A 22,435-nucleotide genomic window follows, 5' to 3' on the forward strand; every position below is an offset into this window, starting at 1 on the left:
TTTCTGCAAATATGTTTGTTTCTGTCTTACGTGTGTGTGTGTGTGTGTGTGTGTGTGTTTGTAGTTTTATGTGTATTATCTGTGTGCATGTGCTGCAAAAACTGGAACCTGGAACTTCGTTTCCTACCTACTACTGCTTCCATGCTTTACATCAGTGTTTTTCAACCACTGTTCCGCGGCACACTAGTGTGCTGCGAGATGTTGCCTGGTGTGCCGTGGGGAAAATTGAAAAATTTGAAAGATTTTTTTTTAAAAAAAAAAATGTCAAATTTTCACCCACTAGGCGGGCGCTGGACTGTGTCCACTCTATTTTCCATCCGTCCTGGGTGGGGATCAGATCGGATGGGATCGGATGAGAGCGGACAGGCGGTCCGCTCTCATCCGATTCCCCATAGAGAACAGCGGGGCTCTGACATCTCCCTCTCCGCACACAGTGGTGGTGTGCCTCGTGATTTTTTTCATGAAACAAGTGTGCCTTTGCCCAAAAAAGGTTGAAAAACACTGCTTTACATCACATCTTTAAGATAACCAGGACCCGGGTCTTAGCCAACATTCCCAATGGAATTCTCATTCTATTTCCCACAGACTATATATCTATGCTCCCATTGCCTCCCCATAACAAGGCCTCTTATTCTTGGTTTTCCCCACTTCTCACTTGTCTTTTAAATTCTGTTACTAAAATCTTGGCACAAGACAAATACAGTTTTAGAATAGGGAGAAAATGTGTATGATATATTTTTGCAAATATTAGTATCTTGTTCAACTCAACACTGAGTTGAGAATGGGAGTCAAAAGTTATTAGCAACTTAACCCAGTTGATCATTAACTGTGTGAATTTTAAGGAATTATTCAGCCACTAACAGTGCAATGATTTTCTTTCTCTTTTTTTGCAAGTCTGCTTCACAAATCTGCAGTGGAACTCACTCTCAAGTTAGTGTGTATGTAGCATTGCAGCCTTGAAGTTCTTAAATGTTTGTTATTGTTTTTTAAATGTTGAGCATTAAATAATCAAAGATTTCCCAGAAAACAGTCATGGAATCCAGCCCTATGATTTTCTTGGTCAGATATCAGTCCCATTGAATTCAGTGGGAGTCCACCCTGATTAAGTGCATACAGGGCTATAGCTCATTCTAAGAGAATGCTCCATACATCATCCCTAAGATCCACTGTAAATATGCAATCATAACAAATAATTTTGACTGAGCCTAGGCAGTGGCGTAGCGTGGGGGGTGCCAGGGGGGCCGGCCGCACCGGGCGCAACATGGGCGGGGGGCACGCTCGCACTAGCAGCTCTCTGCCCCTACTAAAATCCACGGGTTAGGGAGCCCGCGCTCGCTCGGCTTGGCGAGGAGGTCGCGGAAGGGGGAGAGCGAAGCCTTCTGCCGCGGGCAAAAAAAGGAGAGGAAGCCGGGCGGGCGGGCGGGCAGGCTGGCGGGGGTCTGGCTGCGCCTGCTGCTGCCGTTGCCGCTGCTGCCGGGCTTTGACAGCTTGGCGAAGCGGAGGGAGAGGAGCTTTATGGTAATTGCGGCTCTCTCTCCACTGGCCGCCTGGGTAGTGAGCCGAGCCGAGCCGGGAGTCTAGCGAGGGGGCGGGAAGAGACTTTCCCGCCTCGCCTGGTCAAAAAGGAGAGCGGAGTCTCCTCAGGGCGCCCTCAGGCAGGGCAAGGCAAGCCGAGCGAGGAGGAGAGAGAGGGGAAGTGGGGGGGAAGCAGCCAGGAAATGCTGCGGTGTGGAGGAGGAATCAATTAAGGAGAGAAAGCGAAAAGCCTTGGAGAAAGGGAAAAAAGGAAAGAAAAGAGGCAGCTCCAGGAGAGCGCGGGGGAAAGAGAAGCCTCGCTGCTGCTGCTTGGGAGAGTAAATTACTGTACTTGCTTTGCCCCGGGTTAGGGGGCGCAAATTACTTGCCTTGCCCCGGGTGCTGATAACCCACGCTACGCCGCTGAGCCTAGGGCTTGCCGATCGGAAGGCTGGCGATTCGAATCCCCGCAATGGGGTGAGCTCTCTGCTCCTGCCAACCTAGCAGTTCAAAAGCACGTCAAAGTGCAAGTAGATAAATAGGTACCTGTCAGGGGTTCAGGAGCAGAGGCAAGGGCAAGGGAGGAAACAGAGAGCGAGGGGGAGGAGGCAGAAGAAAGGATGAGTGATGACGACGACCCGAGATCTCCGAGTCTTTCCAGTGAATCAGAAGATTCACAGAAAGGAGCACCAGTGGCCAGGGCAAGGGGGGAGCCTAGGGGGACACCCCAGGAGGAAAGGGCCAGAGGGGGCTCAGAGGGGAGCAGTTGGAAATCGGGACCAGCGTCACCAACAGAGAGCAGGGGAGAGGAAGGGCGTCAGGTATCAAGCGCTGGCAGCTCACAACAGGAGGGAGGGCATGAGTCAGGAGTGGCCACACCTCCATCGGGGAGCGAAGAAACGGTCAGACGGAAAGTGGAAGGTTGGGCGCGCGCGCCAAGTTCAAATGCACAGGAAGGTGGCGCAGTAAGCAGCCCGGAAAGGGAGCCAGGTCCTAAAGCCCGGCGCAAGGAGGCAGGAGGGTCCGGGGGGTCGGCGTCAGAATAATCCAGGAAGGAAGAGACCCCGGGGGGCAGAGGGACCCAGAGAAGAACAGTCAGGCGGAAAAGGTGGAGTAAGGCTAGGATATTAAGTTGGTGTACAAGGGGCGGAGACTCAGACGGAGCTTCGCCGGTGTAACCCATAAGACGTAGAGGTGCACGCAGCAGCTGGAGAATGGAAACTGTAACTCAATAAAGACTTTTACAAAGTGATTGCTGGCTAGCGTGATCCTCTGTGAGCTAGGATCTGGAAGCAGCTCTGACAGTACCGCTCTGGTGGGAAGGTAAACGGCGTTTCCGTGCACTGCTCTGGTTCACTAGAAGCGTCTTAATCATGCTGTCCACATGATCCAGAAGTTGTACACTGGCTCCCTTGGCCAGTAAAGTGAGATGAGCGCCACAACCCCAGAGTCATCTGCAACTGGACTTAATGGTCAGGGGTCTCTCTACCTTTACCTTCCTTCAATGAGGAAAGTAGAAATTTATCTGTGGGTATTTCGAAACACAACTATTTCATCTCTAGATAGAATATTATATTTTGAAAGAAGTCACATTTTCCTTGAGTATATGAATGAACCGATAATGATTGCGGTTTCAGCAGTTCAGTAACAGAGTGGTGCATGATTACAACAAGAAAACAAAGTGTAAAAACAGGGGGAAAGGTGTAAATACAGCTAAATTTAATTGATACCTAAATTAAGTCTAATGAAATGGCCATGTTTGTCTAAACTCATTGGTGTTATTCAGCCAAAAGCAAAAGTCTCAACCTGAAGTCCTCATCCCAATAAAAATTCAACATACACAAAGTTCAGACTCTGGAGTAAATAAGCTGCTTTTGTGTGTGTGCAAGGATGAATGCTAACCAGCAGTGTTCAAGAGGAGCACGTCAGGGTCCTTTCTAACTCTGCTATTCTATTTGTTTCAGTTATTGGGCAGAATAAAGGCAGTTTTCACATTTTCTTATCTTGTCCTCAGCAGTGCTATTGACAGAAGGGCAAGTGCCCATTAAATTCCTGCCGCTTAGCAGTACAGTGGTGCCCCGCAAGACGAACGCCTCGCGAGTCGAAAAACTCGCAAGACGAAAGGTTTTTTCATTTTCGAGTTGCTTCGCAAGACAAATTTCCCTATGGGCTTGCTTCACAAAACGAAGCTTGCCCCCGCACCCCGGACCTCTTTTGAAGCAAGGGGCGGCGGGGAGAAGATCGCTTCTCCCCATTGCCAGCCCCGCAATTTCCGGGGACAGAGGGGAAGGTGCGCGCGCGCCTTCCCCTCTGTCCCCGGACCCCTTTTGAACCAAGGGGCGGCAACGGGGAGAAGCGATTCTCCCCGCTGCCCCTTCCCTTGCTTTAAAACAGGTCCCCTCTGTCTCCGGACGGTCTCCATAGGAACGCATTGATTGATTTTCAATGCATTCCTATGGGAAACCGTGCTTCGCAAGACGAAAAACTCGCAAGAAGAAAAAACTTGCGGAACGAATTAATTTCGTCTTGCGAGGCACCACTGTACTTCCAGCTAAGAATTGCTCCACAGTACTCTTTTCATAAGCAACTAAAGACGACACTGACATGGTCTCCAATCTACAGTGTAGACTGACCCTATGCGCATTGCCAGGTTTTGAATGCACATTTTAATTCCAATAAGCTCTGGTACCCATGTGGTTTGGTTGTGATAGCCAAGGGTTGTTCCAGACAATACATTTAAAGGAACTAACTGAGAGCAGAATCTGTAGATGCTTCAAGTCCTGAAACACACACTTACTTGTAGGGAAACTCCCAAACTTTAGAAATCCAAATATACCTGAGAGAAGCATAATGTAATTATTAGACACTTATTTTCCCTTCCTGATAGTTCTGTGTCCTTGTTTTCTAAAACTACATTTTTTGTTTGTTTCAAATATGAGTCACAAAAAGGCAAATTTTCACCAAACGCCTTCATGAGGAGCTTCACGCTTATTAAGTCAGCTGTGTTATTGATTCCTACCCATCCCCTTTCAGGTGCAATTTGTCTAATCTTACATTTGATTCATTAAAATGCTCCCTTTAAATAAGATCCTGGCTTTGCTTTGACTCCCCTGCCTTCTCCCGCTTCTAGATTACACAACTTGATCGGTAGCTAGGGTTGCATGGAAAATGTTTGGAGTAGAATCATAGAATCATAGAATCATAGAGTTGTAAAAATCAGTTTCTAGAGGAAACTTTCCCAAGTTTTCATGTGGGATTCATCCAAGCACAGCTGCACATACCCAACCCAGCTGTTGATGTTCCAGTGGTTGTATTTATTTATTGAAGCTATTTATTTTATTTATTGAACTATTTATTATTTATTTATTGAAGCTGTTAATTGAAATGAGGGTGCTAATTTCCTGCTCCCATTTGGAAAAAAAAAAACACCTCAGAATTTTGGAGTTACCAAACACCATCAGAATCAACAGCAGCACTTTTTGGTAGCTCCATTGCGTCATCAGCCGACTGACCCTGTGAATGTTCTTTTCCCCCCTTTCAAAATGCGCAAAAACAAAAATAAAAATTCCTACAGGTGTCCTCTTTCCTGTTTTCTATTCTTGGAAACTTTACAAATAGACATATATTGTTACAATTTATTCCAAGATGTTTAAAGTGACACTATTCATTGCACCAGGTGTTTCAGTGAATCAGTGAATGTATGTGAGCAATTTGAGTTGCACAGACTTAATCTGCTTTGTCAAGTAGGAAAGTAGCTTATTTTTAGCGAGGCTACTGAATGAAACTGAATTTTGTGTAGGCTAAAATAACCTGCATCTATATTTGCCTACAAAAAATTGATCCAATAAAAAGGCACTGCGTTTTTGCAGCTGTATAGATTCTGTGTTTCTCCCTCTGGAGGCAACACAGCACGAGAAAAGTGTATCCGTTCTGCAGCACCATCTAGTGACAAGAAAGCGAAAAAGTTATAAGCAAACACTTTGTGAAGAACATTTCTTCAGCATACACGAGGATTCAGAGTTGTTGATATATTGGATATTTGTGTGCCGAACAGGATCAATTCTGTTTGCTTCGATGGTCCAACAACAGAATATACATTTGGCTTGTTCACCCAAACACCCTTGGATATAATTTGTGTTATCATATGCCAGAGAGACAGTACACAACATGTTTGTTTTATTGACATATTGCACACAATAGCATCATGAAACTTGCTTGCAATTACATTCACTTTCTATTTATTTTTTCCAGACCTAGCCGCTTAGTACCTTTTTGTATTACCTGATGGCAACCTGAATGGCAGGTGTTGTAGCTTGTAATATACAAAGTGTGGGTTAAGTTTTCTAGCTCTACAAATACATACAATGGCAACAATCCAGCAAATGCTAATCACAGCTATTGACTACTTTGCACAGAGGCCCCTGTGTATATAATGTAACCACACTTGAGTTGGGCAAGTGAGTCACTTGTACCTGTGTCCACACACCCACAAATGCATAGCACACAGAATGTAAAGTGTGATATGAGTCCAATGTCCTGTTACCAACACTGGGCTTTGTGAAGTCATAAGCAAGACATAAGCAAGGCCCTCTTCCACTATTGATCGTCCACTGGCATTCAATAGCAGACTGGCAATGGACCTAGAGGTTCCATATAGCTATAATGACTAATATAATTCCATAGCCTCCTCTGTGAATTTGTCCCATCCCCTTAGAAAGCCACCTTGCCTTGCTTCAGTGAGTTCCACAGATTAACTGCATTACATAAAGAAGTACAGTGGTACCTTGGGTTACATACGCTTCAGGTTACAGACTCCGCTAACCCAGAAATAGTACCTTGGGTTAAGAACTTTGCTTCAGGATGAGAACAGAAACTGTGATCCAGCGGCACAGCAGCAGCGGGAGGCCCCATTAGCTAAAGTGGTGCTTCAGGTTAAGAACAGTTTCAGGTTAAGAATGGACCTCCGGAACAAATTAAGTACTTAACCCGAGGTACCACTGTACTTCCTTTAGTCTAACAATTCACAGCACACTTGCATCTATGTTGTGCTTTCTGCGTAGGGGGACACACCTAGTTCACACATGCAGGCCTGACGTGCAGATTTGCTCTTAAGTACTACTGAAATAAATGGAACCAAAATGGATAATGCATTGCCTTCCATAGGGCTTCCATACAACTGAAGCCGTGCATGGAGATAATTTCTGTACGGTTGGCAGTGTAAAATAGCACCATCGTTACCTGGCACATATGCACTTTTTTTTAGTATGTCTTCAATCAGGATTCAAGCTATACCTGGGAAATGGATTTCTCCTCCTATAAGAAAGATGCGTGTACAGCAATTGGAAAAACCCATTGACCAGTGTCAACATCAAGAGAAGATACAACAAAATAGTAGTGCAAAACTATCCCCCTGCCTAAGCCCTGCCATGTAAGGATTATGTTACTAATTCTTAAAAACTACAGTGGTGCCTCGCAAGACGAAAAGAATCCGTTCTGTGATTCTCTTCGTCTAGCGGTTTTTTCGTCTTGCAAAGCAAGCCCATTGAAGGATTAGCGCTATTAGCGCTATTAGCGGCTTTTAGCGGCTTATCTGCTGATCGGATCAGCTGATAAGCGGCTTAGCGGCTTAGAAAAGGGGGGGAGGAAAAAAAACCCAGCAGGAACTCGCAAGACATTGTCGTCTTGCAAAGCAAGCCCATAGGAAATTCATTTTGCGAAGCACCTCCAAAACGGAAAACACTTTCGTCTAGTGAGTTTTCCGTCTTGCGAGGCATTCGTCTTGCAGGGCACCACTGTATTTTAATTAAGCAGAACACGTTAGCCTTCTTTAGCAACACAATTCAAATCTCCTTGGTTTTGAAACAAGCAGGGTTTTCGCCCTACAACGGGCAATGCCAGCTTCTGGCATGTGAAGGATGGCACCTAGGTCTGCCTGCCTGCTTCTTCCAGGACTCGCTGAGAGTAGCTTATCCAGGGTCCTTCAAGACCTAGAACTAGGTCTGATCTGCTATGAAACAAAAGCTCCACATCTCCTACATTACATATGTTCCATCCACTGCAACAGAACTGGGTCTAAACCGACCGTAGGAGGAAAAAGCTCTGACAAGGTTAGAGCCTCACATTCTCTTCAACACAATGTTCACATTGCATATTAAAATTAAGACAACAACAAGAAAGCAAAGCAGCAGTTGATACATTTGTGGGGTTACTGCCCACACACCAGTTTTTTTCTAAAACACATAGTAAATTCGAGCTAAAAAATATTTTTGTTGTTGTTCAAATATATAACAATTATTTGTATACAAATATAGTCTTCGTGATATGCGATTCCTCTTAAAATACAGGACTTTCTTAATAAGCAAATCTTTCCCATCTCTGAATAAAGATATTAAATAAATATTCCAAGGAAGGTCCTGTCAACTGCAAAATGGAACTGTATAAAAGAAGATCATCACAAAAGTCAATTCCTCTTTCATCCGTGCAGATGAACTGCTATTTTCATTTTTAAAATATGCTCCCCCCCCCGTCAACCTCAGTAAGATTGCTAGAATAAATTTGGAAGGTTTCATTTGAAGTGTAAAAATTCCCATTGTCATCTTTACCTAGACATTTTGTGTCCTAACCAGCTGTGTTCATCATGATCTGCATATTCTAAACTGTGACTTTCCCCTTTTCTCACTCACCGAAATGCAACAATTCTGTAGAATATTGCTTTTCCTTGACTTTTTATTTCAAAAAGTGCTCAGCAAAAGGACAGACCATTATTTACACTTGAACCTACAGTTTGTGTGCTTAGCTTCCGCTGACTTCAGGTTTAAGGGAGTCAACTGCTTATTGCATATAGTGAGTCTAATATAAATGAGATTCTTTTTTCCTTTTAAAAAATGCATAATCCCCTCACCTACTTACATGCAATGTCAGGTTCATAAATGCTTGCAAATGTACTGAAATCTACTTGGTCTAAAGGTGTCTACATTCGTCTAGGGCAATATTATAATTCTATTTAATGCAACTGACAAAATGCCCACTGATTTTCACTAGAGTGGCTTGATTCAAATAAATACAACTTAAGTAACTGATTTCGATTCAACTTTCTAATTGGTGTATGTTCTGAACAAGCATGGATGTTTTATAAAAAGTAATTTGTTTGCAACTGAATAGAACCTCTGTACTGTGTAAAAGAATGAACCCAAATGTCTGGCCATGTTTCCATGTCTTTTCCACTACAGAATTTAGGAGAAACTGTGAAATTCTTCCTCTTTGGTGCTCTCATTCTCCACAAGTATAGCAGTTTTGCACACCAACCACCACTGACTTGAAAAGCCCAGCACTTTCAAGAACAAAAGCATGGTAATTGCCGTGTTCTTCCTGACACAGAAAACAAATGTCTCTGCTGTTCAGTTGACAGCCTAAATATTTATAATTTGTGTAATAATAAATATAATTCATGACCTGCATTTGTAACTCTTGACCTCAAACCACCCCAAAATGCATTTTTAAAAACCCTGGATTGTTGTTGTTTTTTACACAGAAAAGCAGGCTTTTCACTGTGTTTCGTAGTGAGCTATGGATTCAGTTTGAAAAGACGAGTGTAGACTTTGATGTGCTTGTTATGACATTCACATTATTTTTAAAGAGGCAGCTAATACAACTGAAATGTTTGGATATTTTGATCATCCATCTTGATAAAAGATCTTCCTATGTGGACAAGAAGCAGAAGAGATGGGGGCAGCTTCGGGGGAACGGGATACTGCCCAATGCACCAATCCTTCATAACCAAACTGGCCCTTGGAATGAAGTTTTTTTGCAGAGATATATATATATTCATGTGCTTGCTTTTGCACTTCTTTTAGTGGCAATTTTCAACAATGCCCTGTTCTGACTTTTTCCCAGAATGCCTCCTGTTAAATTGCAACGAGACACCACCTCGATAAATTTTCACAACCGGGTTTCTTGCACTTCTTCTTCGGTTTCTTCTTGCAAGGCACTTATTTTAGGCCTCGACATCCGTTTGCTTGAGTTCCTGGGATGCACCGGGAAGAGTCTGACACGATCTGAATGGCTGATGGCTTGACGGAAAGAATTCTTTTCGCTGAGCAGCTTCTGGATGGATTCGTATTGCGTGACTTTGTTCTCTTCTATCACCTAGTTAAGAAGAGGTTGGGTACAGTTATAAAAGAGTTATAAAAAGTTATAAAAAAAGTTATAAAAGCTTGGCTTGTGAATGGTTATTTTTAACCATAATTACATAATTACAGGACTGAATTATGATTAGTAATTGAAATAGCTACTCCATTTACATTCCACCCTTTCTGTTCCCAGGAAATCTTGCATGTAGACATTGCCCAGAGCCAAATCATCTTAAATTCAGATATAGGGCAGATCTACACTCTTGGTTTTTAACACTAAAAGGGAATGGTTCTGATAACCATATTGCCATATGTTCTTTTTTCCAACGTTAATAATGAGTCATTAAAATGTGACACCCGAGGGTGTTGCAGAGCAACCCCCTTCCAGACACAAGGTAGACCTTGTGGAAAGGAAGTGAAAGAGAAATCAAATGGGACTTTTCCCCATCTTGATGTTTAAGAATGATATTTTTAATAGGTGAGAGTAGATACAGATATAGTCAGGGGTGTTTTTTTTCAGGGAGACTTCCTAGGAACTCAGTTATGGCACTTTTCAGGTGGGTGCCATTGCCATTCTAAGAGAACGAGGGAGGTGTTCATGGTGAGTTGTGCCACCTCTTTTTCTAGAAAAATAGCACTGGTACCGTTACTTCAGGATATTTCCATGGGTCCAACACAGTGGGCAGAATTCCACTAACACAGCACAATAACTTTGTATGCACTGTGGTAGGAAGGCACTGCCAGCTATTATACCTCGCTGGCTGCCCATATCATAGCTGTCAACTTTTCCCTTTTGTGCAAGGAATCCTATTTGGAATAAGGGAATTTCCCTTTAAAAAGGGAAAACATTGACAACTATGGCCCATATATACATGCAGCTAATGCCTTTTCAGCCAATTTGAATCGCAGCAGCTGGCAGGAACTTGAGCCCGCTACCCAGGCGGCTAAGGGGAATTCCCTCAATGACCACTTGGCCATGTGCATTCTGTTTTCACTGCCTGGGGATGGTGACTGAGAGCAAGGATCTGCAACAACTGCCCACCCAGTGGAAGGGGTAAGTGTCCATTGTGTGCACAATAAAACCTCGTCCTCCTCTCCTCTCCCCTCTCCCACCCCCCAACCTTAATTTGTTCCAGGAGTTTCCACAGCCCTCCAGAGCACATTTGGGATGGGCACAGAGCACATGTGCGGAGGGATAATTCCACTGCACAAGCAATGCATTGGATAACGCCCAGTATATTGTTCCTCTCTGTTCATTAACAGATCCATTGCATGATATAAGGTATTCCATTTATTTGTATTTCACTAGGTAGACTGCCTTGTGCAGCTGCTCAGAGAAGATAATATAATATGAAAAGAGTAATTTTTGCACCCTTCCTCCCCCAAAAAGTTCACGTCTGTGTGCGCAAGAAATGAGGGGCAATAATGGGGGGGAAGCACTGGAACTTGGAAAACGTTTACCATTTAAAAAATGTGTCTACCTGGGAAGCTATTCTATCTGCCTAGTGTGCATGAGTAAGAGAGAGAAAATGCGGCTGTGAAAAATGTTGCATGAACAGTTTGTGCTGTTGACTTATGTGTTCTCGCTATCAGAACTGAGAAGTAAAACTGTAAATCATGTATTAGACAGTTGTGTCCAGGACAGTTAGTACTTTGATACAGAACTTGGCATTTCCTTCTTCATATCTCCCTTTTTATAGAAGTGAAAGAATTTGGAAGATGAGCAGTATCAAGCCAGGTGCTATTGGCATTCAAAGTGGTGATCAGTTTCCTTCTGAGACTCCAGAATCACAGTTCCTAACATAACTTGCTAGGTTCTTGAAAAATTCTCCTCTGCTTTATAAGGAAGGAGAAAATACCTTAGCATAGCATACTTTGCTCTCCAACTATTGTCTATATTTATTTAATGCTTTTATAAGTCACCTCCTGCCACAAGGTGACCTGAAGGAGTTTACATAGAGCAATCAAAACAATATAAATGAAAATCCCAAAATACAGTTTAAACCAGGCAATAAAAAAATTATGAGCAACAAAACTAGTAACAGCAACTCAAGTGTCAAAAAGCATCTTGTTTGAAATACTCTAACTATTTGCCCTTTGGCATGATTGTATTGATTATTTGGGGGTGGAGGGGGGAATACCTACAGTACATTGTGCATTTCCATAAGTAAGTCTTATGGGATAGCACAGAACGCAAACATTGTGCTATCAAAGAATTCCTCTAAAAAATGTGCATTTCTGGATTAAACTCGAAAACTAGACTTCTGGCTCCAAAGCTGCACCATATTTTAGGAAGTGTGACTAGCAGTGTTGTTACATATGCTTTGTAAACAGCCATTTCATGCAAAAAAAAATTAATTAAGCACATATAATTTGCACCTGTTAGAACATCATGTTGGTTGGGATATAAAGTTTGCACATGTCCATGGTGTCTTTGGACCAGAGCATACAAACACAGCTTGTGATATTGCAGGGCCTGCTATTCAAATGAAAGAAGTCCAGAACAAACACCACTGGACATGCTCCAAGCCCTTAAAGGTAAAGGTAAAGGGACCCCTGACCATTAGGTCCAGTCGTGACCGACTCTGGGGTTGCGGCGCTCATCTCGCTTTATTGGCCAAGGGAGCCGGCATACAGCTTCCGGGTCATGTGGCCAGCATGACTAAGCCACTTCTGGCGAACCAGAGCAGCACACGGAAACACCATTTACCTTCCCGCCAGAGCGGTACCTATTTATCTACTTGCACTTTGAGGTGCTTTCAGACTGCTAGGTGGGCAGGAGCTGGGACTGAGCAACGGGAGCTCACCCCGTCGTGGGGATTTGAACCACCGACCTTCTGATCGGCAAGTCCTAAGCTCTGTGGTTTAACCCACAGTGCCACCCGCGTCCCACTCCAAGCCCTTACTCATGCCTAAAAGTAGCTATTTGGATCTACCTTGGACATCGCGCCTAATTCTTGAAAGGCACTCACCAAATATCGCTGGCATTCCATTAGTGCTTCTAGCCTGTGTTCTGAGAGTATTACTGTACAGTTTGCAAAAGCCTGCTTGAGAGTCTTTTTAATGACTTGGAAAGTCCTGAAAGGTAAACGAGTTTTAATATGCAGAAGAATGAAATATAAACTTTTGGTTACATGCAGTTGACACTTACAGTATTTGCTAGGCTTTTTACAACATTGCAATAGGGAAGTTTCAGTTCAGATGAAATGTCAGCATAGCGCCTACTGTTGCTACAGTGACTACTCCTGCAATGCGACTACTGAAGTAGTTGCTCAGCATTTTGTTCTGAAGTAACTGTTTTCATTCGCTTCTTGCCTTGACCAGACAAGGTTGGAAAAAGGTCAATATCTACTGTAGGAAACCAGAAGGTCTATGCTGACACTGCAGAGTTAAACCACCTTGATAGTGATTTCCTCTCCCAAGGCAACCCCAAGAATGACCAGGATGATCAGGGTTCCTATAAGGAATGGTTAAAAGAGGTAGGGATGTTTATTCTGGAGAAGAGACATGATTGCTGTCTTCAGAGAACTGCAACACTTTCCTCACTGCAAGAAGTGAAATGACAGGGAACCAGGCAGAGGGCCTTCTCGGTAGTGGCACCTGCCCTGTGGAATGCCCTCCCATCAGATGCCAAGGAGATAAATAACTATACAGCATGTAGAAGACATCTGGAGGCAGCCCAGTATAGGGAAATTGTTTAAATATTTGATGTGCTATTATGCTTTTATATTTGTTGGAAGCTTGCAGAGTGGCTGGGAGAAGCCAGTCAGATGAGTGGGCTACAAATAAAATAATATTAATGATAATGATAATGATAATGAACACCAAAAAATGGAAGTGGAGCTTTCTCTGTTGGTCTAAAGGGCAGGACTAGAACCAATGGGTGGAAATGCCTAGGAAACAGATTTCAGCTAAATGTTAGGAGAATCTACCCAATGGAACAGGCCATTTAAAAGTGGAATACAACTGCCTCAAAAGGTGGCGAGTCTGCTTTCACTGGAAGTATTTCAGCAGAGGTCAGATGGCAAATGTAAAACAAGGAGAATTACTATTATTAACATGATAATGTTTTATTCTATTCCAGTATGAAAACAACTGGACAAAATATTTGTCTCGTACTTACTTAGCATCAAGATGAGCACTTGGTTCATCCAGAAGAAGAATTTTTGCTTTGCTGAGAATTGATCTGGCAAGACACATTAATTGTTTATGTCCATGGCTGAGGACACAGCCACCGTCCAAAAGGACAAAATCAAGCTTGCCTGGAAATTGCTCTATTACAGATTTCAGTCCAACCTGAAGGAGATAAGAATAGGGTTGGGGAGCGGCGGGAGATAAGCATTCTGTTTCACACAAATTGGTTTTCTTTCTTGCAAAGGTTATGGCTATTTGGCCTTAATCCACAGCACTAGGCATCTAGACCCACATGATGAAGGGTGCAGACAATTTCATTCTCAAATAGCACCCTCCTGTGTCACACGATAAGATGATATTGGAAATGGACTTTGAAAAGTTTGATGTGTTAGCCAGGTTGCCTGGCTTAGGGACATCTCCTAAACAATGACTTCTAGGTTACAAATAGTACAGATTATAGCCACAGAAACAGAACACAGAAATTTCATCTCAGGAACACTCAGAAAACAAAGGAGTGCCTTGCACTCCTCCCTTTGATAGTTTAATAGGTTCAGTTCAGAATAAACAGTAATATATACTTAAGGCCTAGAGATCCATCAGAAACGGTGAGCTTATGTTGAAATCTGTTTAATCTGTGAGTAATAGTAATGATATATACACCATCACATAATTTATATCATCACAACGATTGTTCCTTCTTAATAGGAAACACTGACTATAATTTGAAACCTGCTTTAACAGTCAAGGTAGGCATGGTACAGCACTGGATTCAGCCAATTAACCACACTTACACTAGATAGAACCTCTAAATGTGTGTCATCCATTTCCCGTAACTGGTCATCTGGAACAAATGGTCGCCATTTTTAAATGTCTACTGTGGTCAGTGGGCCTTATCAGAATTTCAATTAGACACAAAGGAGATTACACCACGTAATGGAGAGGATCACAAATTTATAGGTTAGTAAAAAGTATCTTTTGACGTACTATAGGGACACACATTTTATGAGCTTCAATTAATAGCCAAGCTTCTCTTTTTAAAAAAGACCTAACATTCACATTCAGCAGGCACTCTCGCTTATACTGTTTTCGGCACCCGCTAAAACATTTGTTTTAGCAAGTCTATCCAGACACATAATTTAGCTATGTACAGTGGTACCTCTGGTTAAGTACTTAATTCGTTGCAGAGGTCCGTTCTTAACCTGGAACTGTTCTTAACCTGAAGCACCACTTTAGCTAATGGGGCCTCCTGCTGCTGCCGCGTTGCGGGAGCCCAATTTCTGTTCTATCCTGAAGCAAAGTTCTTAACCTGAAGCACTATTTCTGGGTTAGCGGAGTCTGTAACCTTAAGCGTATGTAACCCGAGGTACCACTGCATAGCTGCTTTTAATATTTTCTGATGTTATCTGTGAATTATGGACAATTATTTCAGATACACAAAGGGGAGATTTATTTTACTAAGCAATTTATAAATAAAATTAGTAGAAACAGACACCTTGTGTAGACTGCACATATTAGAATACTTGACAGCCAAATTCAAAGCTGGATAATAGGGGCCATTTAATTGGATTTAATCTAAGGTGTCCACACTGACAATTTTTCATGTTATCTGCTGCTCTTCCTAAGATACTTAGCTTGTAGTATTTGTATTACATCATGCGCTCTGTCTCAGTGACAGCTATACTTACAGGGATTCTTCCTCCATGCTTGTAATCTATTTTCAAAACAGGCACAATGATTGGGATAGTGCCATTTATTAATAGCGCTGCACTCTAAATAAATAGTGCTACGCTCTTCTCTTCCAGTAGCTATATCTGATCTCTGTGTTACTAAATTACTCATCTCCTCCACCAAAACTTCCCCTGCCCAGGACACCCCTGTAAATGGTTGACAGAAAAGAAGCCCAAATTTCAAAAATAAACCAACCAATCAAGACAAATCTTTAAAGGTTTGTAGGTTAGATTGATTGTATATTCCTTTGTACTCCTTAAGATGATAGGAATTATGTTGCTTTTTTAAAAAAAACAACCTGTTAATATTTTAAATACAGTGATTCACTATCTGATTTATATATTCCTGAGGAAAATAATTGAGCTGCTTCTCTCCCTCTCCATATATGTGTGTGTGAAGCATATCTTCATAAGTGCTTCAGTAAATAGATTTTGAGGTTTGCCTCACTTTATTTATGAGTGGTGACCCACATTTTCAATCATATATTAAAACTTATTTAAAAGCAGTGCTGTGCTACAACATCTTAACAGCAGGCACCCAACTAGATGCTTTGGCAAAAAGAAGAAGAAGAAGAAGAAGAAGAAGAGTTTGGATTTGATATCCCGCCTTTCACTCCCCTTCAGGAGTCTCAAAGCGGCTAACATTCTCCTTTCCCTTCCTCCTCCACAACAAACACACTGTGAGGTGAGTGGGGCTGAGAGACTTCACAGAAGTGTGACTGGCCCAAGGTCACCCAGCAGCTGCATGTGGAGGAGCAGAGACACGAACCCGGTTTCCCAGATTACGTGACTACCGCTCTTAACCACTACACCACACTGGCTCCACGCCACACAGTGTTTGTGCAGATGTTGAATGAGCTTGAAAAGGCAAAGAAAAAATGTTGTGAAACTGCAAATGAAGGCTATGAGGTAATACTAAGAAGATGTGGTATGAACAGTTATGGAAGCAAAACACACACAAAAATATAAGAGGGGGCAAAACAACGATGGAAGACATGGCCCGATCTAATTTAAATCAAAGACTTATTGCGAAATAACTTTTTTATAATAGTTCAATCATCCTCTTTAAACAATGGGATCTGTGATCTATGATCCTTGAGAGGTGGTTCAATGAAGCATTGGATCTCCCTCTCTAAAGAAGGAGTGAAAGGTCCAACTGCCACCCTGGAAACTTCCAGAGAATTTGATTTCCCAATATCTGAGCTCTGAAAAGGAGTGGGCCAACTGCCAGACTCAGGGAAGGAATGGATCCAGATGATCCATTGCCTTCCCAGTTTGCCAACACATCTCCAAACCACAGAGAAGAGTAGGCCAACCCTGTAGTTGGCATTCTCTATTTTCCTTCCACTGAGAGAGAAATGGCCTTACATCAAAGGGATTCTGGGGCATCTTCTGTGTCCCAGTTGGGAAAATCTACTCTGCAATCTCCTACTGCTGCTTACCTTGTATGTGGTAGGATCCTGTAGGAGTCTTAGTGAGACTTTGCAAGGAAGTGGTCTAGTACAGAAAATCAGGACCCTGGTCAGCTCCCCGTGGAGGCAGCTCCAAGGAAGCTCCCACTGAGTAGGAGTGCCAAATGTATGTGGCCTTGGAAAACCGTTTGGACAGAACTGAGGAAGGCACAGCCTTGAACCTGCTTTCAAGCAGATGCTACAAGGTGTCAGGAGCTTGTCCTACACTCGAGTAGGACCCTGGTAGATACACATGCCTGACTGGCATATTCTCTCCCTCCTGGTCGTTCGGGAGCGTCAAAAGCTTTCTTCAGCCCAAACATCACAGCGACCAATGCCAACAGACATCGGCACACTTAGGGATCCGTAGAGTCTTTGCAGCTTGCGTAACGCACCTCAGCAGCTCAGCATTTGGCTAATCTAGTTTATTTACATATAAACACACACGGAGCACTGCAACATGGCTCCCTCTCTCTCTAGCATCAGACAGCAAAGAGAAAGAACAAAGGACAATAGTTCCACTTCACGGAACACAGTAACACAAAGATCCTGTCTCTGTCACTTCCCACTTTGTGGAGTCAAAACATACACCGTCATGTGAAAGACAACAATCCCATGACTGCAATCACGGAGCAGGAATTCTAACACAAGGAACTCTTTCAAGTCCTCAACTGGAGCACTTGAGAAAGGCTAGACCCATTTTGGGGCAAATGGGAGGACCACTGGCCACTCTCTAATCTAAGTCTTGTAATTACAACCTTCTGATACACTAGTACGCAGGCAAATGAAATAAACTGGATAACCACTAGGCATTCGGGGGGGGGGGAGTGGCATCCTGGTTATGGAATAGACTTTTTGGAAATGTTCACTTGGCTCCATTTTTATTATCTTTTCAGTACCAGGCAAATATAATCCTTATTCACCCATTATTTTGTTTCATAATTTATGTTGTATTTTAATGTTGTGAGTTGCCCAGACAACTTCTGTTATGGGGTAGCTATATAAATATAGCAAGCAAGCAAGTAAGTAAATAAATAAATAAATAAATATACATATATTTCTGCTTCCTTACCCAATCAGCAAATGAATGCAATTACATATGATTACAAAGTTTTAAGTAGTTTTAAAAATGCACAAGGCAGACATACTAAATTAAAATGAGCAACAAATATTTGCAGTTGTCCACACCACACTTTCCTTAATGAGACGGCAATTTATCTAGGAGAAGGAAAAAGTCTGATCCGCAACATCTTATCAGAGGGGAGTAACAAAGTTATTGGGCCATCTTGGCAGGATCTAGACACATCAAAAAAACATTTCAGTTAAACGCGTAAACTTTGTATGAGAAATCGGGTTGGCAAAAACAAAACTCCAAAGCGCCATCTGGTGCCACAGTGTTATAATGCATATACAATGCATATAAAGTGCTTTTTCTTTGCCAATGTAGCCGAGTCCCTTGTCATGCCTTGACCACTTGGGAATTATATTGCTCTCCCTGAAAACATAACTAACAAAGATGGGCATTCCTACCTCCTCAGCAACTTTCCATAGTTCTTCATCAGTCCACTGTCCATAAGGGTCCAAGTTCTTTCGAAAAGATCCAGAAAATATGAACACTTTCTGTGGAGGTAGAACAAAACAATTTTTTTAAAAAAACCTGTTTGCAGAATTTATGTGGAAGAGCTAAGGCTATAGCTGATAAAACAGCCATTTTCTGTTCCTCTTCAAACATGACTTTGGCTGATTAACATCCTATTCCCTTTTAAATGTGTTAGTGGGAGCAGGTGGGGGACGGGTATGGGGTCGCAGCTCTCTTCTCGCTTTCAGGCCGAGGAAACCAGCGTTTGCCCACAGACAGCTCACCGGGTCATGTGGCCAGCATGACTAAACTGCATCTGGCACAACAGAACACGGTTATGGAAGCCAGATCACTCAGAAATGCCATTTACCTTCCCACCACAGCTGTACCTATTTATCTACTTGCACTGGCATGCTTTTGAACTGCTAGGTTGGCAGGAGCTGGGACAGAGCAACGGGAGCTCACCCTGTCGCGGGGATTCGAACCGCCAACCTTCCGATCGGAAGCCCAAGAAGCTCAGTGGTTTAGACCACAGCGCCACCCTATTATACCACCTATCTGACTGGGTTGTCGGGTAGCTCCCAACAAAATACAGGAAAATATAGGAAAAACACATCAAACACTAAAAACCTCCCCTTCAGCTGTCTTTTAAAATTCAGATAGCTATTTATCTGTCTGACATCTGCTGGGAGGGTGTTCCACAGGGCGGGTGCCACTACCGAAAAGGCCCTCTGCCTGGTTCCCTGTAACCTCACCTCTCGCAATGAGAAAACCACTGCATTGCACCAAATCGTATCCTTGGTTCTATTTATTTTTCCTGATATTTTTGCCTTTGCTGTTCTCCAGGACCCCATCCAAACAGCAAGTACTGCTCAAAATTGCCCCCAAACTATCTTGTTCCATAATACAGGGAGCGGAAACTGTGGCTCCAGATATTGTTGGAATTCAGCTCCCATCAGTCCCAGCCAGGAAGGCCAACAGTCAGTAATGATGGGACCTGGAGTTTGGCAACATCTGGAAGGCGACGAGTCCCTGCCCCTGAAATAAGTGAAACAAAACTCCTGCATAATAAGAAGAATGTGATAGGCTTTCTGTGAGGAAAGCGGTAACAATAATCCATTAGCGCAGGAGTCTTGCACAACTGAAGTTATGGTGTGCATTTTTCTGTTTGCTGCTTCCTGTTTCCTGTCACGGTAGGTAAGGAAGTAGAGGAGATGCATTTTTATATTCGAATGTTATGCTTTATCTTTCCACATCCTGCTCCTAATTCCTACTGAAGCCAGTGAGATTGTTGTCTGTCAATGAAGCTAAAGCTGTTTCCCTGCTTCTCCCATGGTGAGAAATGGACACCTCTTAGTCACACACAGGAAACTGTGTCTTGGGGGAGGCGGAGAACGACACAGTCCAAATTCAATATTTGCTTAATCTCTTTAAGCAGTGTGAGAGACTTTGTATCACTCCTGCCAGGAATGATTTATTCCGCTTCAGATGACAGTAACTCTTTCACAACTGCTCTGAGAAGGTGAGGAGAATGTGACACTTTCTGCGTCACCGAAGGCCCTTGGCAGATTTTTCTCTCAGAGAAAGTAGCTTTCGCTGCGACTTCCCCTCCATTGTGCCCGCTGAATAAACACTGCCTATTGGAAAGCTTGAAAGGTGATCGTTTCCCCTCTTCCTCATCCCTTTTACATTACTAATGAAACAAGTAACAAAGACTATTTCAGTTCGTATAGGAACTGGCCTGGACATAACAGCTACAACCATCTAGAACAGGGGTCAGCAACCTGGTGCCTTCAAACACACAGGTGCCCACAAAGGCCTTCCCTTGACATCCACGGGACCCCACCTGAAATTAGGCCTGAAAGCATTTTATTGTAACCAGCAGAAGAGGTTGCAGAGCGTTCTGGGTTGTGGGGTTTTGTGGAGGCCACAAAAGTTTCTCCACTTTGCAAATGTGCTGACAGCTCCCCAAAAGTGAGTGACCTCTTATCTGCAATGTAAAAGCTCGCTTATGCTTTGTATTTCCATGCAATGCAATTGATGATCCAATGAGTTTGGCTATGTGAGTAAAAATGGAAGAAGTTAGGTCATGTGAATGATGGCATAGCTGACTCCTTCGGATAATTCATGCAGGGATTATTACGATGACATTCTTGGCTCTGCTTGTACATGTGAAAACCAATAGTTTGGGACTGGGGTATCCAAAGGTCCTTTGATAGAATCCCCTTCACCCACGGGACTAAATATATGAGGCATTATTAGCATGCCATAAGCCTTCATGGCTTGGTGGATGGGAAGCAAAGCAAGGCCTTCTGTTCTGTGACATTAGGTTGTGAAATGCCATCCCTGAATACATTTAGTTGGTCTCCTCTCTCTCTCAACTTTATGGAGTTTGAGAGCACCATATTTTCCAATCTAGCTTTTATTTTGATTTGAAGTCTTTGTCTCCCCCGTTGATTACCGTATTTTTCGCCCCATAGGACGCACCGCCCCATAAGACGCACCTAGTTTTTTGGGGGGAGAAATAAAGAAAAAAAATTATTCCCCCCCCAAGGCGCGGGGCTGGTGCAGGGGAAGCCCGAGCTTCCCCCGACCCCAGCCCCCAGAACAGGCTGCTGCCTCAAGCCTTGCACGCCCGGCGGGACCTCCCGCCGGGCGTGCAAGGCTTGCGGACACCTTCCCGAAGCACGGGGCATCCTCCGGAGGGCGCCCCGTGCTTCAGGCTGCAGGCTGCCGCCCCAAGCCTCGCGCACCCAGTGGGACCTCCTGCCAGGCGCGGGAGGCTTGCGGACACCTTCCCGAAGCACGGGGCGTCTTCCAGAGGGCACCCCATGCTTCGGGATGCAGGCTGCCGCCCCAAGCTGCGCGGGAGGCTTGAGGACACCTTCCCGAAGCACGGGGCATCCTCCGGAGGGCACCCCGTGCTTCGGGATGCAAGCTGCTGCCCCAAGCCTCGCGTGCCCAGCGGGACCTCCTCCAGAGGGCGCCCCATGCTCCGGGCTGCTGCCCGCAAGCCTTGCGAGCCCGCGGGAACTCCCCCGGGCTTGCAAGGCTTGCGGATAGCTTCCTGAAGCCTGGAGAGCGAGAGGGGTTGGTGCGCACCGATGCATCTCGCTCTCCAGGCTTCAGCGAAAGCCTGCATTCGCCCCGTAGGACACACACACATTTCCCCTTCATTTTGGGAGGGGGGAAAGTGCCTCCTATAGGGGTGAAAAATACAGTAAGCTGCAGCTGTTATACTCTTTTCATGATTTTATTCAATATCACTGTTTTATTGTATTTAAACTATTTGTATTGTATTTGAATTGTTTTAATTGTAAGTTGCTTTGTGGGCCCTTTCTAGGCCCAAGAAGCAGCATACAATGGTACTTCTGGTTACGAATGCTTCAGGTTACAAGCCCTGCTAAACCAGAAGTAGCTGCTCCTGGTTGCAAACTTTGCCCCAGGATGCGAACAGAAATCATGTGCTGGAGGCACTTGCGAACGGGAGGCCCCATTAGCAAAAGCACGCCTCAGGATAAGAATGGTTTTAGCTTAAGATTGGACCTCCGGAATGAATTAAGTTCATAGCCAGAGGTACCACTGTATAAATAAACATATACATAAATATAAAAAATTAAAAAATTAAATTGTGAATCTGACTACGGCCAGATTCACAACTGTACTTGCCATACCCAAATGTGTCATTTTTGGCATGTCTCATAGTCATTATCAAACATATCGAATACATATGGTCTTGTTTGCAGTAACACACTTATCATCCAACCCTAAGCCTGTTTACAGAGTTCAGAAGGCCTTATTCTCCAAGTCTGCATGGGATTGCAGCCTTAGACTAATGCGCCAGAATTGCTGTCAATTCAGGAGTTACCTGGGAGTAAGTCCCAGTTTACTCCACCAGAA

The 22,435-nt window shown here is 43.7% G+C and overlaps 1 protein-coding gene across 3 annotated transcripts in view; it reads right to left on the reverse strand.

The window, feature by feature from the left end:
- Window positions 1–5,669: 5,669 nt before the first annotated feature.
- Window positions 5,670–22,435, reverse strand: part of CFTR (CF transmembrane conductance regulator) — a 92,126-nt gene continuing 75,360 nt past the window's right edge. For 2 of the 3 annotated variants that reach the window (XM_082239464.1, XM_082239466.1), the window contains 5 exons: window positions 18,487–18,576; window positions 13,768–13,940; window positions 12,617–12,722; window positions 7,306–9,660; window positions 5,670–6,972 (listed from right to left, as the gene is read on the reverse strand). In XM_082239464.1, coding sequence (XP_082095590.1) covers window positions 9,454–9,660; window positions 12,617–12,722; window positions 13,768–13,940; window positions 18,487–18,576 — 576 coding nt within the window. In that variant the 3' untranslated portion in view covers window positions 5,670–6,972; window positions 7,306–9,453. The remainder of the gene's footprint in view (window positions 6,973–7,305; window positions 9,661–12,616; window positions 12,723–13,767; window positions 13,941–18,486; window positions 18,577–22,435) is intronic. The other variant, XM_082239465.1, reaches the window with a different exon arrangement.

Source organism: Podarcis vaucheri (genome assembly GCF_965113315.1).
Source record: "Podarcis vaucheri genome assembly, chromosome: 10".
In the NCBI taxonomy this organism is placed as follows: domain Eukaryota; kingdom Metazoa; phylum Chordata; class Lepidosauria; order Squamata; family Lacertidae; genus Podarcis; species Podarcis vaucheri.